General features: G+C 39.8%; 1 protein-coding gene across 1 annotated transcript in view; it reads right to left on the bottom strand.

Moving 5' to 3' along the window:
- The window catches only part of wdfy3 (WD repeat and FYVE domain containing 3), a 332,679-nt gene that overhangs the window by 83,171 nt on the left and 235,457 nt on the right, over nt 1-14,051 (bottom strand). Inside the window, exons 34-36 of the mRNA XM_048604494.1 lie at nt 6,827-7,060; nt 2,100-2,199; nt 529-689 (exon numbers count right to left, since the gene is read on the bottom strand). Of these exons, the coding sequence (XP_048460451.1) occupies nt 529-689; nt 2,100-2,199; nt 6,827-7,060 (495 nt within the window). The remainder of the gene's footprint in view (nt 1-528; nt 690-2,099; nt 2,200-6,826; nt 7,061-14,051) is intronic.

Raw genomic sequence — 14,051 nt, 5'->3', positions numbered from 1 at the left:
GGAAACTGTTGTGCAATTGTACACTGAAATTTTGATGCAGCCATCCTCTGTGATCAATGTTATGTACTAAAGGTAACTGTATTTAAACAGATCCAAGTTCACACTTTTAGTGACAGCTTTATTTCACTCCATAAAATTCACACCTTGCTGTTTACTAGTACCCCAAGTTTGTACAATTAATTAACCCTTATTGAAACACAAATATTACATTTCTTGACACCAGTTGAAAATTCAGTTTTTGGGAGGTCGACATCAAAAGAACACAAATCACGCATACATTTTGTGGAAATTTGCAACTTTGTGCGTGTCACTTTCTTGCTTCAATATATTGGATTGATTATCCTTTAAAAACACAGGTTAATGGTTTGTTCCTTTAACTTACAGCAAATTCTGGACTATTACTTCATGCTGACCAACATCCAATGAATGTCCAGCATTCTACTTTTATATATAATTATAAATTGCCATTTTAATATAAAGAAAAGTCAGTTTCATTTTTCTTGAGATTCATTCATGATATCAACTTACCTGTCCTATCAACTGAACAATAAAGTCAACCACAAGTTTGGATTCCTTGCTGAACATGCCTTGCCAAAGCTTATCCACTAGTCGTTGTGTGAAGTAAAATACATTGTTCACTAATGTATTGTAACTTCCTCCACTGGTAATTGGTAGTGTTGCATCTTCACCTGAAGCATTTACAAAGCATAAAAATGGTCTGTTAAACTACAAAATGAGTATGGCAATTGCATAACTTTTAAAATGGATTAGTTCAATATTATTTCTATTGAGAATTTATGCTTTTAGTTATTTACTTCATCTTGAGAGACGCAATTTTTTATTTTATAAAGGGTGTAAACTGAAGTGAGGCTTTGAAATTATAATTCCTCTCAATAACTTTAGAAAACTAAGTTCATCTATTGCCATGTTAAAATTTGCCCTAATTAGGTGTTCATGTGACATTTTAATTTAAAGTATCAGGGAACTTATTATGGCATTTTTCAGTTCATTTTTAATCAAAGGAGCAGCACTTTATACTAACCTCATTAAAAATGGCAGTCTGATACTCTGTATATCATAATGATCACACAACAATTTGAATTTCTAGTATCAGAACTATAATAATCATTTCAGGAAATGTCCTAAATTTGTAAGAGACAAAAAATGTACATACAACCAATTCACGAGATTAAAAAACAAAATTTGTGACTGAATGTTATCAGCTCATAGTAGAAATCACCATATCGTATAATGAATTAAAATCATTATAATAAAGAACTACCAGCATCATTTAAACTGTCAGTTTTTAAGATAACCTGGAATAGCCTGCAAAATCTAAGCTTCTGTGTGTTGACCTGTTAAAGATTTTTTAGTACCTATTCATGGATGTGGGCATTTCTGACAGGGCCAGTATTGATTGCCCATCCCTGGTTGCCCTTGAGAAGATGGTGGTGAACTGCCTTTTTGAACTGCTCACTGTTCAATCACGTGAGCGCGATCCATGAAAACTCTGACATAGTCAAACTGAAGGAACAGTAATACATTTCTAAGTCATTACGGCAAATGGTCGCTGAGGGAAGCTACATGTTCCTACATAGTGCTGTCCTGGTCCTTCTAGCTGCTAGTGTTTGTGGGTTTAGGCATAGAGAATATTTGGCTAGAAACTTTGCTTAAACTTGTGAGCAGTTATTCTAAATTGTCAAAAACAGAGTGCCAGCAATTAAGTATCAGATTATGCATATTAGGTACAATGGTAATCTAATTATTTTTAGATGTAGTATTTTCAGCGTTAATAGCTGTAATCACTAAATCTCTGATTCCCATGTGTTGGTGAGCACTGCTCTTGAACTATTATTACCGACATTCACAGTAGGGTTTGTATTGTTTTACGTGTTCAAAATTGCAGGCCTCATTTTGCAAAAACGTAAATAGTACACATGTCAAATGCAAGTAACTCTACTTAATAACTAATAAAGCCAATAAAATCATATAAAATAATCTGAAAGCATTCATTCAGCAGTCCCTATGAACACTTTAATGGAATATTTACAAATTTTGACACTTCTTCCACAGCACTACCTGAAGGTACTCAGACATACCTAACAAGACATCTGCTGCCAATAAATGATCCATCACACTGTCTAAGATGCAAGTTTGGAATTCTTTTTGCTGAGCACGTGTTGATCTGTCAGGTGAGGCCTTGAAAACAGCGAAAAAAAGTTGCCAACATTAAGAATCTCTATTACTTTGCTTGATGTTATAATCCTGTTAAACCTTATTTTCAATAAAACACGCTCCACAGTTGTGGTTGAAAATAAAGTCACTGTCTAATCTTAAATAAGAGAATGTGTGTAATGGATGAAAACAAAAGTACTGGCAATACTCAGTATCTGTGGAGAAATGAACAGAATTAATATTTCAGGTTGTAACTGTTGATCAGAAGAGCTAAAATTGAGAGATGTAATAACTTTAAAAGAGGTGAGATGGGGCAAGTGAAGGAAAAAAGCAGGAAAGGTCTGATAGGGCAGAAGATAAGAGACATTAAACAATATACAAACATACAAAAAAGGAACAAAAGTACACCATCCAGCCCCTTGAGCCATTCAACATGAACTGGGTGATCAGTTTGTGTTTTGAATCCCACTTTCCCATTTACACGTGAAAACCTTTGATTTCTTTACTTCACAAGTATCAGCCTAGTAAACCACCCCTAAATTGCTTTGAATGCACTTACACCCTTTCTTAAATAAGGCGGCCAAAACTGCACACAATATTTGAGACGTAGTCTCACTAAAGCCTTGTCTAACTAAAGTATAACATCCAGGCTTTCATGTTCGATTCCAATTATAATAAAGGATATTGTCCCAGAAGCCTTCTGGATTGAGTGGTGTACCTGCATACCAACATTTTGTGACTCATGCATTTCAGCAACTAAACACCTCGATAACTTGGATTTCCACAGTCATTTGCTGTTCAAGTATTAAACAGCAGGTAAATAGGATTTTGGCATTTATTGCGAAAGGAATAGAATATAAAAACAGGGAAATGTTGTTGCAACTGTATGAGGCAATAGTGAGACTGCACCTGGAGCATTGTTTACAATTTTGGTTCCCTTACTTGGAGACAGTTATAGTTGTACTGGAGGCAGTTTAGAAGATATGCATTCCCACGTGAGGGTTTTTTAAAAATGAAGAGATATTGAGGAGATTAGGTCCCATACTTCCTAGAATTTAGAAGAATGAGAAGAGATCTAATTGAGGTATATAAGAACTCATTGCCTATAAGGGTGATAGAGGCAGAAAGCTTCACAAATAGAACATAGAACAGTACAGCATAGTACAGGCCCTTCGGCCCATGATGTTGTGCCAACCTTTTACCCTAATCCTAAGGTCTATCTAACCTCCACCCCTACCTTATACTATCATCCATATGCCTATCTAATAGCTGCTTAAATGCCCCTCATTTAAATATTTTAAAAAGTCAGATGTGCCCTTGAGATAACAAGGCACACAACGCTATGGGTCAAGTGCTGGAAAATGGGATTAGAATAGTTAGGTGGCTGCACTGCGGAGGACATGATAGGCCAAAGGGACTCTTTGTGCTGTAGATTACTGACTAAACACTGAAGGCAATTGACACTGTAGACACCAGGATGATGTTTACTCTTATGTTCTAGTGTTCTTCACAGCATACTTTCCTATCTTCTGGTCATCTGCAAATTTAGCTACTATACCTTTGTTCCTCTCATCTAAGGCATTGATAGAAATTGTAATAAATAGAGGCACCAACATTGGATTCCTTCAGGAATCCACTCATTACATCCTGCCAATCAGTGCATTTGGTGTATATCCGGTTTACTGCCAATCTTCTAACTAGGCTAATGTTACTCCTGACACTGATCTTTTATTTTCCATAATAGACTTTTTCTTTAAATTTGATGTCTTCCTTAACTTGTTTGGTTAACCACAGATGGTGGGTCCTCCCATTAGAAATTTTCATTGATGTAACACCTTATCAAACACTTTCTGGGCACCAAACTACAGTACATTTACTGGCTACCCTTTATCTACAGCACATTAACTCATTCAAACAAGTCTAAATTGGTTAAATACAACTTTTCCTTCACAATTACCTTGAACGTATTCAAGTGCATAGGTGTACTTTAATGGTTAATTTTAACAGCTTTCCCATGACAAATGGCAAGCTAACTGGCCTATGGCTTCCTTTCTGTCTCCCTCTCTTTTTGAATACAGGAGTTATATTTGCTATTTTCTAGTCTGATGAAACCTTTTCTGAATAGAGAGAAGTTCTGGAAAATTGACACCAGCACATCTACTACGGCACTGACCAACTCTTTTTAGACCCTAAATGAAGTCTGTCTGGACCTAGAGATACATCAGCCCACAGCCCCATTGATTTGTTTAGTACCTCTTCCCTGTTGATTGTCATTTCACCAAATTCCTTACAAAAATAAAAATTGCTGGAAAAGCTCAGCAGCTCTGGCAGGATCTGTGGAGAAAAATCAGAGTTAACGTTTCGGGTCCAGTGACCCTTCCTCAGAAATCAATTCACTAAATTCCTTTCTCCCTCCCATCTCCTGATTTACAGATTTTACTGGATTTTTTTTAATATCTTCTATAGTGAAGACAAAAGCAAAGTAGTTTTTATTACATCCACCATTTCCTTATTGTCTATTAACTTCTCATTCTCACTCTTCAGAGGATTAACACATTTAACAGAAACTCTTGCCATCCGTTATGTTTTTAGCTAGTTTCCTCTCATACTTTTAATATCTTTATTCTGATAAACCTTTAAGTCATTCTTTAGCATTCTTTAAATTTCATCAATCTGACCTACTGCTTGTCTTTTCAGTAAGAGACTTTTTCTTTAATTTTGATGCTTTTCTTAACTTCTTTAATTCACCACAGATGGTGAGTCCTTCCTTTAGAACTTTTCATTATTGTAGAAGTAGATTTATTCTGAGTATTCTGAAATATCCCCATAACATCTATTGACCGATCCTTTAGTCTTATATGTCCAATCAGTTTCAACCAGCTTAGCTTCCATGCCCTATATAGCTGTCTTTATTTACACTTAATGCAGTAGTCCTGGAACCAATGCAAAACTCAATCATGTTACTGTCACAGTTACCTAGGGATGCCTTTACCCTGCGGCAATGTCACATTACGCAACACCAAGTTAATTGTACCTTGTTTACTGGTGAGTTTCAGTGTGCGCTCCATGCAATTACAAGGAAATTGCAGGAAATAACCAAAGAGAGTGGCAATGTAACAAGAGTTTAAAGATGGGACTGAAAAAAAAAAAGGTTCAAATGGCAGAAGAGCAAGCAGCTGCTACCCTAAAGCAACAACAAGGTTAAAAAAAGCCAGCAATTTTGGTGGTGGCGATGGTTGGGAAGGGAGAGGAAAAACAGCATGGGGCAGTGCAGTGAGAGAGAGAAAGAAACTACAGCCTCAAAATAGCTGAACTCAGTTTTGAGTCCAGAAGTCTGTGGATGTGCTTAATAGAAAGAAATGTGCTTCTCTGACTCGGTTTGGTATCAAGGGAACAGCCATTTTTTCATTATTTATTCATGGGACGAGGATTTCATTGGCTAGGCCAACATTTTATTGCCAATTCCTTGTTGCATTTGACAATGTTGTGGTGAGCTATTTTTTTAAACCACTGCATTCCATTAGATCTAGGTAGACACACAATGCCGTTCAGGAGGGAGTTTCAGGAATTTGACTTAGCTAATAGTCAGAGGAGAAAGCTGGGGAATTAAACTGTAAGTAACTAGAAACTAAGCATGCTTGTGGACTGAGTGAATTATTCAACAATTAAAGCAGTCATCCAATTAGTGTTTGGTATCCCCAATGTGGAGAAGGCCACACTGTGAGCAGCAAATGCAGTTTAGCAAATTGGAAGAAATATCTGAAAACCCATGCTTCACCTGGAAAGTGTTTGAGCTTTGGACGGTGAGAAAAGAATAACTAAAAGGGCAGAAAATGACATCGCTTGTGCTTTCACGGAAAGGTGTCACTGGAAGTGAACCAAGTGCTGAAGTGATTGAGTACTAAACCACGCTGTTGCAGCAGGAACATTCCCCTTTGAATGCTGAGGACAGGAGGGGAGGGGTGGGATGGTATCCATTGCATTTGGTAACACATTAAATATGGAAGACAATCGGGTAAAAGGGGAGGACAGGGAAACCTTATGCTTGCTCTGGGCAACAGAGCAGGAGTGTGGGAAATGGATTAGATGTGACCGAGGACCCTGTCAACCACATTTTAGGTAGGAGAGTCCTTGGCTGAGGAGTAAAAAAGGCATATCAAAAGTGCTGACATGGACAACTGCACTATCAGAACAACTGTGATGGAGACGGAGAAACTGAAAGCATCCAATGCAATCTTTGTAGGCTGCAAGGTGTCACTGGCAAATTGTTAAGTTCTCCTCAGTATTTTAATAGCCTGGTCATGAAAAAGAAAAGCAGTGATCTGAGCACTGAACCCTAGGGAAAATGATAATTTACCATCCTCCAAAGTGAAAATCAACAAGTTATCATGACTCACTGTCTTCTGTACTTAAGCCAATTTTTTAAAATCAACGTGACACTGATCCTTCCTTTCAATGAACCTCAATTTTGTTAACCAGAAGTTAGTTGGTAAAATAATAGTATGTGTACTTTTATCAAGTTATCTCACCATCTATTTATGGAGATGAATTACAGATTAAAGATGAGTATCTAAAAAAATGGTCAAGAAAACAGACAAATAGCAAGAAAAATCATTTACACATGTATTATTTCAGGTTGCTCAACACCTACCTCTAATAGCAGGTCTATGAGAGTAGTCTGTTTGCTAGCAGGTGCAAGACATAAATTTTCTATCACAAGGACACGCATGAAGTCAAATACAAACTTCCTGGCAGGATGGTTGGTGAGGAAAGTCTTTGCCCCGACATTACAATATTCTGATTGACTCCTATTCATGCCTGTATCACCTGCAAATGCCTTGAATTCTTCAGCAGGAGAACCGACTTCATCATCATGATCAGTCACCTAAAAAAATCATCCCATTTTAGAAAAGCAGTTTTACATATATATTATTACTTTAAAAGTGTAAAACATCCCATGGCAAAAAAACAGAATATTGCAAAATAAAGTATGATACTGAACAACATGAGGTATCATGTTACACGACCAAAGCTTGGGTCTAAAATATAGGTTCTAATGTATGTCTCAAGGGATGAAAGAACTAAAAGGTCTGGGGAGGATATTCCAGAGGTTATGGTATTAGCAACTATAGGCCACCAATGATGCAGCATTTATAATTTGGGAGGTACAAAAGGCCAGTGTTAAAGAAGTACAGCTACAGCAGAAGATTGTGCTGGAGGAAAGTCAGTAATAGGGAGAGGCAACTCCACAGACAGATTTGAAAGCAAGGAGGAAAGTTTCAAACTCAAGCGTACTTAATGGTCTCCCCTGCAGCAAGCTCAGTGGCTGGGGGCACTTAATCGGAACAGAGGATACCCAGTGGGCGGCCTGGAAGTCACCTTCCAGCCTTCGCTTGATTTAAGGATACGGCAGGACAGCTCATGGACGATCGTCCTGACCCCTCACCAATTAAAGCGCTTAGTTGGGCTAATATGTGGGCAGGGGACTCATCTTTAGTGCTTGAGGGTTACTAAAGGGATTCCTTATTCAAAACACTGCATCCAATTGCAATAAGTGGTACCAGCAGAGGGGCCTGTTGAAAATCCCCTATCACATTTGCTGCTCCCTCTCCAATAACTTGCATTCCTCGACCACCCCTTGCCATGGCTTGATCTGTGATCTGGATCCTCTTACAATCTTGGGTGTTAGATGAATGCATTACCAGGAGCAGCTACTAATTCCCCAATAGGTATTACTGAGCTTAGAAGAGTTGCTGGCCTGTGACCGTTGTCAGCAGGACTTCTTTCCCTGTGGTCCTCAGCTTTGCGCAAGGACACACTACTACACAGAGAAGTAAATAATTAGCACTTAATTAGTTGGACCTTTTGTAAAAGAGAAGGTGAAAACCTTTTTCTTGCTTCACAGTCAACAGGCAAGAGCCCCATCACCTACATTAAATTCTGCCCGTTGTGTTGCTTGATTGTGAATCAACGTAGGTCAGTGAGCACAGAAGTATGGTGAATGGGACTTGCTCGTAGTTAAGACCTGGCTGGTAAAGTTTTAGATAACCTCAAGTTTATGCAGAGGAGTATATGGAAGACCAGCAAGGAGTACATTTCAGCAGATGAGCTTAAATAGGGGTGAAGGAGGGCACTCTTATGGAGGCGGAAACTAGCTCAATGACTGCATGAATACAAGGTCTAAAATATATTTTGGGATCAAATATGACACCAAATTTGTGAATATTCTGGTTTAATCCCAGACTGTGGTCAGGAACAGGAATGGAGTCAGTAGCCAATGCACGGAGCTTTGAACAGAAACCAAAATCCCCAGCTTCAGTCTTAATAATTAACTGGACGAAATTTCTGCCAATCCCGTATGCTTAAGCAGTCCAGTAATGCAGAAACAGCAGAATCATCAATATAAGTAGTGGTGAGGAGAGTTGGGTGTCACCCACGTACATATTAAAACTAACACCATGCCTTCAAATGGATGAGCAGCAGTACAAATACGACAAATAGGAAGGCACCAGTATAAGGTCAATGACACTAGAGGCATTATTGAGAGAGCTGGAAGACAGCCATCACAAGTGAAACCCTTGCTATGAAAAACAGATAAGAACAGACCAGATGACTGTTGTTCCATCCACTTGGTTAACAGTGGAAAGCAGCTGGAGGATAGTGTGGTCAAACATATCAACGGTTGTAGACAGGTTGAGAAAAGTGAAAAGGAAGTTCAACTTTGTCACAATCACATATGACAATATTGTGACTTTGATAAGAACTTTTTCAATATGGTGGCTGCAACAGAAACCTGACTGAAGGGGTTCAAACATGGAGTTCTGGGTAAATGGGAACAGATTTGGATGGTTACATTATTGTAGATGACCTGAGTCATTAAGCACTATCTCAGAGTGATGTTGTCGTTTGAACCTTTGGGTGGAACAGCCTGTGATCTCGAAGGATTAAGAGCTACCATTCAGGTTCTCCTCATTGTATATACAATGTCCATCCTTTAAGTGGATCTTGCACAGTCCATATACAACATGCACTAAAGTATATCTTGTTTAAGAGAAGATATTCTCATTAGACCAGCAATTGATTTCCTTCAACACAACTGACCAATTGGGCCCAGTAGTTCCCTACCGTAAAAGAAGTTGGCAACAAGCTTAACCCATTGTAAGCAACAATCTAGACAGTCTCACACATAAATGTGGTCAGCAGTGAAGAACGTTCATCCAACATTGTGAGAAACAGCGTGGATTCAATTTAGCCACCTTTACACTTGCTGGCAGTGGTGCAAGTCACAGGATTTTCAGCATCTTCAGACTCAGCTTTTCGTTGCCTGCTCATGTGGACAGTGAGCAATGGGGAAGAGACGAACACTTAAAAATATTATAGAAGAAACCCTCTTAGGAAGATTGAAAAAGGAATTATCTACAGTCAACAGGAGAAGTATTTTGATTTGGGAAAAGATGCTCTGCAGTAGTGAGTTAGGAGCTCCCTGAAGGAAGAGAATTAGTTACTCCAAAGCAAATACAAACTTTATTATGTAGTGGTGGTTTGTAGGGGCAGTTAGTTCTGAGATGTCATTCAGTAATAACGTGAACAGATGTTGGACACTCCTCAAGTAAAGTTAAAACTGCTGGTGGACAAGAGGAAATGTTTCATAAAGAACACAACACTGTACAACAAATGGAAAGTGAAACTAAGAAATTATTTACATCTCAGAGGGCATACTCAATATGGCCAAGTTATAGCAAAGGAAATCAAGGGCCAGAAAAGCAATTCAAACTAAGGTCACAGATCAGTGGATGTCATAAGCCAGAATTAAAGTGACAAAGGTAGTAGATAAGAAATCTCATCAGCCCTCATTTAGCACAGTGGTGTAGTAAAACTTTAAGGCCATCATTAAAATCATGTTTAAGGTAGGAAGCAGTTAGTCAAACTACAGAGAGTAGGAATTATTCAGGGGAAAAAAAATCCATGAAAGAAACCGGATTATAATTTGAGCTGCAGACAGCAGTAATCTACTGGGGAAAAAAGTTAAAGCAACAGATTATCTTCAGAAGTGCAAATAAAAGGAGCGGTTTAGAAAACAGGTGTAGTTAATGAAAGCTACTAGCATCATGATCATTCAATAAAGCCATTAAGAATTACAAATTATTCATCATGGTTGCAAACAACAGGATTCATCCAGTGAAAAGTCAGGAATCACCTATTCTAGGTGCAAGAATGTAGGAATCCTCCATTTTAGCTAGGAGGCCAGAGGAACCTGCCATATGAGCTGCAAAATGATATCTTCTATTTCTGCAGAATAAATGCTCATTAAGCGAAGAAAATAAATAATCAAATTGGGAAGATGCTGGATCAGAATAATATTGCCAAGAAGATTCAATTTCAGAGATGGGCTAAACTGAAAAATAAACCTAGACATCTTGAAGAAAATAATTCTTAGGATACAGAATCCTTGAAAATGAGATACTGAATCATACAAAGTTAAAACTTTTTATTTCCAATTGGGAATATAAGCTGATGTTATGACTTGCCAAGGTGTAGGAGAAACAGAAAATACTTTTGAAGGAGTACTAAAAGCCTTTCATGATTACTTGAATCTCAGGTCAAACAAAATATTTGACAGACCAAGACCTAATAGATAAGCTCAATATCTAAGATAACAAGGCGTAGAGCTGGATGAACACAGCAGGCCAAGCAGCATCATAGGAGCAGGAAGGCTGACGTTTCGGGCCTAGACCCTTCATCAGAAATGGGGGAGGGGAAGTGGGTTCTGAAATAAATAGGGAGAGAGGGGGAGGTGGACAGAAGATGGATAGAGGAGAAGCTGGTTGGAGAGGAAAGAGACCGGTCAAAGAGGCGGGGATGGAGCCAGTAAAGGTGAGTGTAGGTGGGGAGGTAGGGAGGAGATAGGTCAGTCCAGGGAGGACGGACAGGTCAAGGGGGCGGGATGAGGTTAGTAGGTAGGAAATGGGGGTGCGGCTTGAGGTGGGAGGTGGGGATAGGTGGGAGGAAGAACAGGTTAGGGAGGCGGGGACGAGCTGGGCTGGTTTTGGGATGCGGTAGGGGGAGGGGAGATTTTGAAGCTTGTGAAATCCACATTGATACCATTGGGCTGCAGGGTTCCCAAGCGGAATATGAGTTGCTGTTCCCGCCTCTTTGACCTGTCTGTTTCCTCTCCACCTATCTTCTCCTCTATCCCTCTTCTATTCACCTCCCCCTCTCTCCCTATTCATTTCAGAACCCCCTTCCCCTCCCCCATTTCTGAAGAAGGGTCTAGGCCCGAAACGTCAGCCTTCCTGCTCCTCTGATGCTGCTTGGCCTGCTGCGTTCATCCAGCTCTACACCTTGTTATCTCAGATTTCCCAGCATCTGCAGTTCCTAGTATCTCTGATACAAGCTCAATATCTAGTTGAGTACAGAGATGATTTCATCAATGATCTCCAATGAAATAGTGGAAAAATGCAACTACAATGAGTTTGAGATCAGAAAAGATAGCATTGTTGTTGAAATTGCTAATGAACCTGTCAGATTTATTCCAGTCAAAAGAACAATTTGAGTCAGGGGAAAGCCATACAGATGCTAAGTGAAGCAGCACAGATCAATCCCAAAAGGAGATTGAATGATCACAGGAGTTCAGCAGAACCTATACAGTCCTTAAGGCACCTCAAAAGAAATGTATGACAAACCAGTATAGCCAGAATAACAGACACTACATGCTAAAGTTTCTTGTTAGTGCTGTGGAGCACGAAACCTTTCAGGTACATGCAGTGCCCATCTGTCAAGAAGGAATACTTTTCTGCCACAAAATGGTTCACTTTCAGAAAATGTGTCAAAGGATGGCAGTTCTTCTAAACTCTAGTGAATATAATCCTAAAAGATCCACTCTCTCTCAATTTGATCTTTATTGTCATATGTACCTAGGTACAGAGAAAAGTTATGTTTTGCATGCAGTACAGGCAGATCATACGATACAAAGATCATAGGGTGATCGAACACTGTGAGGAATATAAAGTTACGGCTTCAAAGAAGCTGCACAAAAAGCAAGTTCAATATTAGATTTGAAATTTGAGAGGTCCATTCAGATGTCTAATAACAGCAGGGAAGAAGCTATTTTTGAACCTATTGGCACATGTGCTTAAAGCTTTTGTATCTTCTGGCTGACAGAAGAGGTTGAAAGAGATTATAACTGGAGTGGAAGGAGTCTTTAATGATGTTGGCTGCCTTTCTAAGGCAGCGAAAAGTGTAGACAGTCAATGGATGGAAGGTTGGCTTGAGTGATGGACTGGGTTGTGGTCACAAATCTTTGTAGTTTCTTATGGTCCTGAGCAAAGCAGTTGCTGTACCAAGCCATGATGCATCTGGATAGAATGCTTTCTACAGTGCATCTGCAAAGATTAGTGACAGTCCTTATGGACATGCCAAATTTTCTTAGTCTCCTGACGAAGAAGAGGCATTGTTGTACCTTCTTGACTATCATATCAATGTGGATGGTGCAGGACAGATTGTTAGTGATCGTCATGCTTAGGAACTTGCTGATCTTGATCATCTCCATGTCAGCTCCATTGATTTAGATAAGGGCATGCCCTCCTCCTTCATTCCTGAAGTTGATGATCAGCTCTTTAGTTTTGCTGACACGGAGGGAGAGATTGTTATCTTTACACTATGCCATCAAGCACTCTATATCTTCCCTTTATTCTATCAGGTCATCGTTTGATATCCGGCCTACAAATGGTGGTGTCAGTGAACTTGTTGATGGGGTTTGAATGAAATTTGGCTGCCTAGTCATAAGTGTACAGGGAGTACAGTAAGGGGCTTAGTGGGCATCCTTGAAGGGTTGGGGCAGGGGGGATGGGAGAGAGAAGAGAGAAGAGAGAGAGAGAGACACCAGTGTTGAGGATTGTCGTGGAGGAGGCGCTGTTGCCTATCCTCACTCATTGCGTTCTGTAGGTCAGGAAGTCGAGCATCCAGTTGCAGACGGCAGAGCAGAGGCCTAGGTCTCAGAGGTTGGAGATTAGTTTGGTTGGAATTATAGTGCTGATGGAGGAGCTATCGGACACAGGTATCCTATTACCCAGATGTTCCAGGGACGAGTATAAGGGTAGGGAGATGGAGTCTGCAGTGGACTTGTTGTGCCGATAGGCAAATTGCAAGGGACTAAGGCAGGCTGGGAGGCGAGAGTTGATATGAGCCATGACTAACCCTTCGAAGCACTTCATAATTATGGAGGTCAGAGCCACTGAGCAGTAGCCGTTGAGGCATGTTGCATGTGTTTTCTTTGGTACCAGGAATCCGGTGGTCTTTTTGAAGCTCGTGGGGACTTCAGATTGTGGCAAGGAGAGGTTAAAGAAATCAGCAAATACTCCTGCCAGCTGGTCCGCACAGGATCTGAGTGCACGGCTGGGGACTCCATTGGACCAGTCATTTTCCGTGGGTCCACTCTCAAGACCGATCTGACACCTGCAGCAGTAACCGAGGGAACAGGTACGTACGTCCGAGGCTTTTGGGGCAGGAGACACTGTTTCGCTGACCTTCTGCTCAAACTGAACTCTTCGTGTCAATCCTGTCATCTCAGGAATCAGTCTGGTCAACAGATAAAAGGGATTGGCAAAACAACCTGAGACTGTAAGATCACAGAGCAGTCTATGAATATGGGTTGAGGTGTTTATGGAAGGAGGAATTTAGGGAGGATAAAAAGGCAGTCAATTTAGAAGAAAAAAAAAACTTAAATAGAGATGGCAATCACTGAGAATGATGATTGTTTGGTACAGAGGCTAAGGGAGGAAAGCAGTAAAAGTACCTTGGCGTTAAAATTTTAGACTTGTGTATTTTACAGCTGTGTAAAAGTGTTAAGCATAATATTGATATTGTAACCAGGTTTG

Source organism: Rhincodon typus, chromosome 1, assembly GCF_021869965.1.
Source record: "Rhincodon typus isolate 14 chromosome 1, sRhiTyp1.1, whole genome shotgun sequence".
NCBI lineage: Eukaryota > Metazoa > Chordata > Chondrichthyes > Orectolobiformes > Rhincodontidae > Rhincodon > Rhincodon typus.
This window is presented reverse-complemented; position numbering and strand designations above follow the sequence as displayed.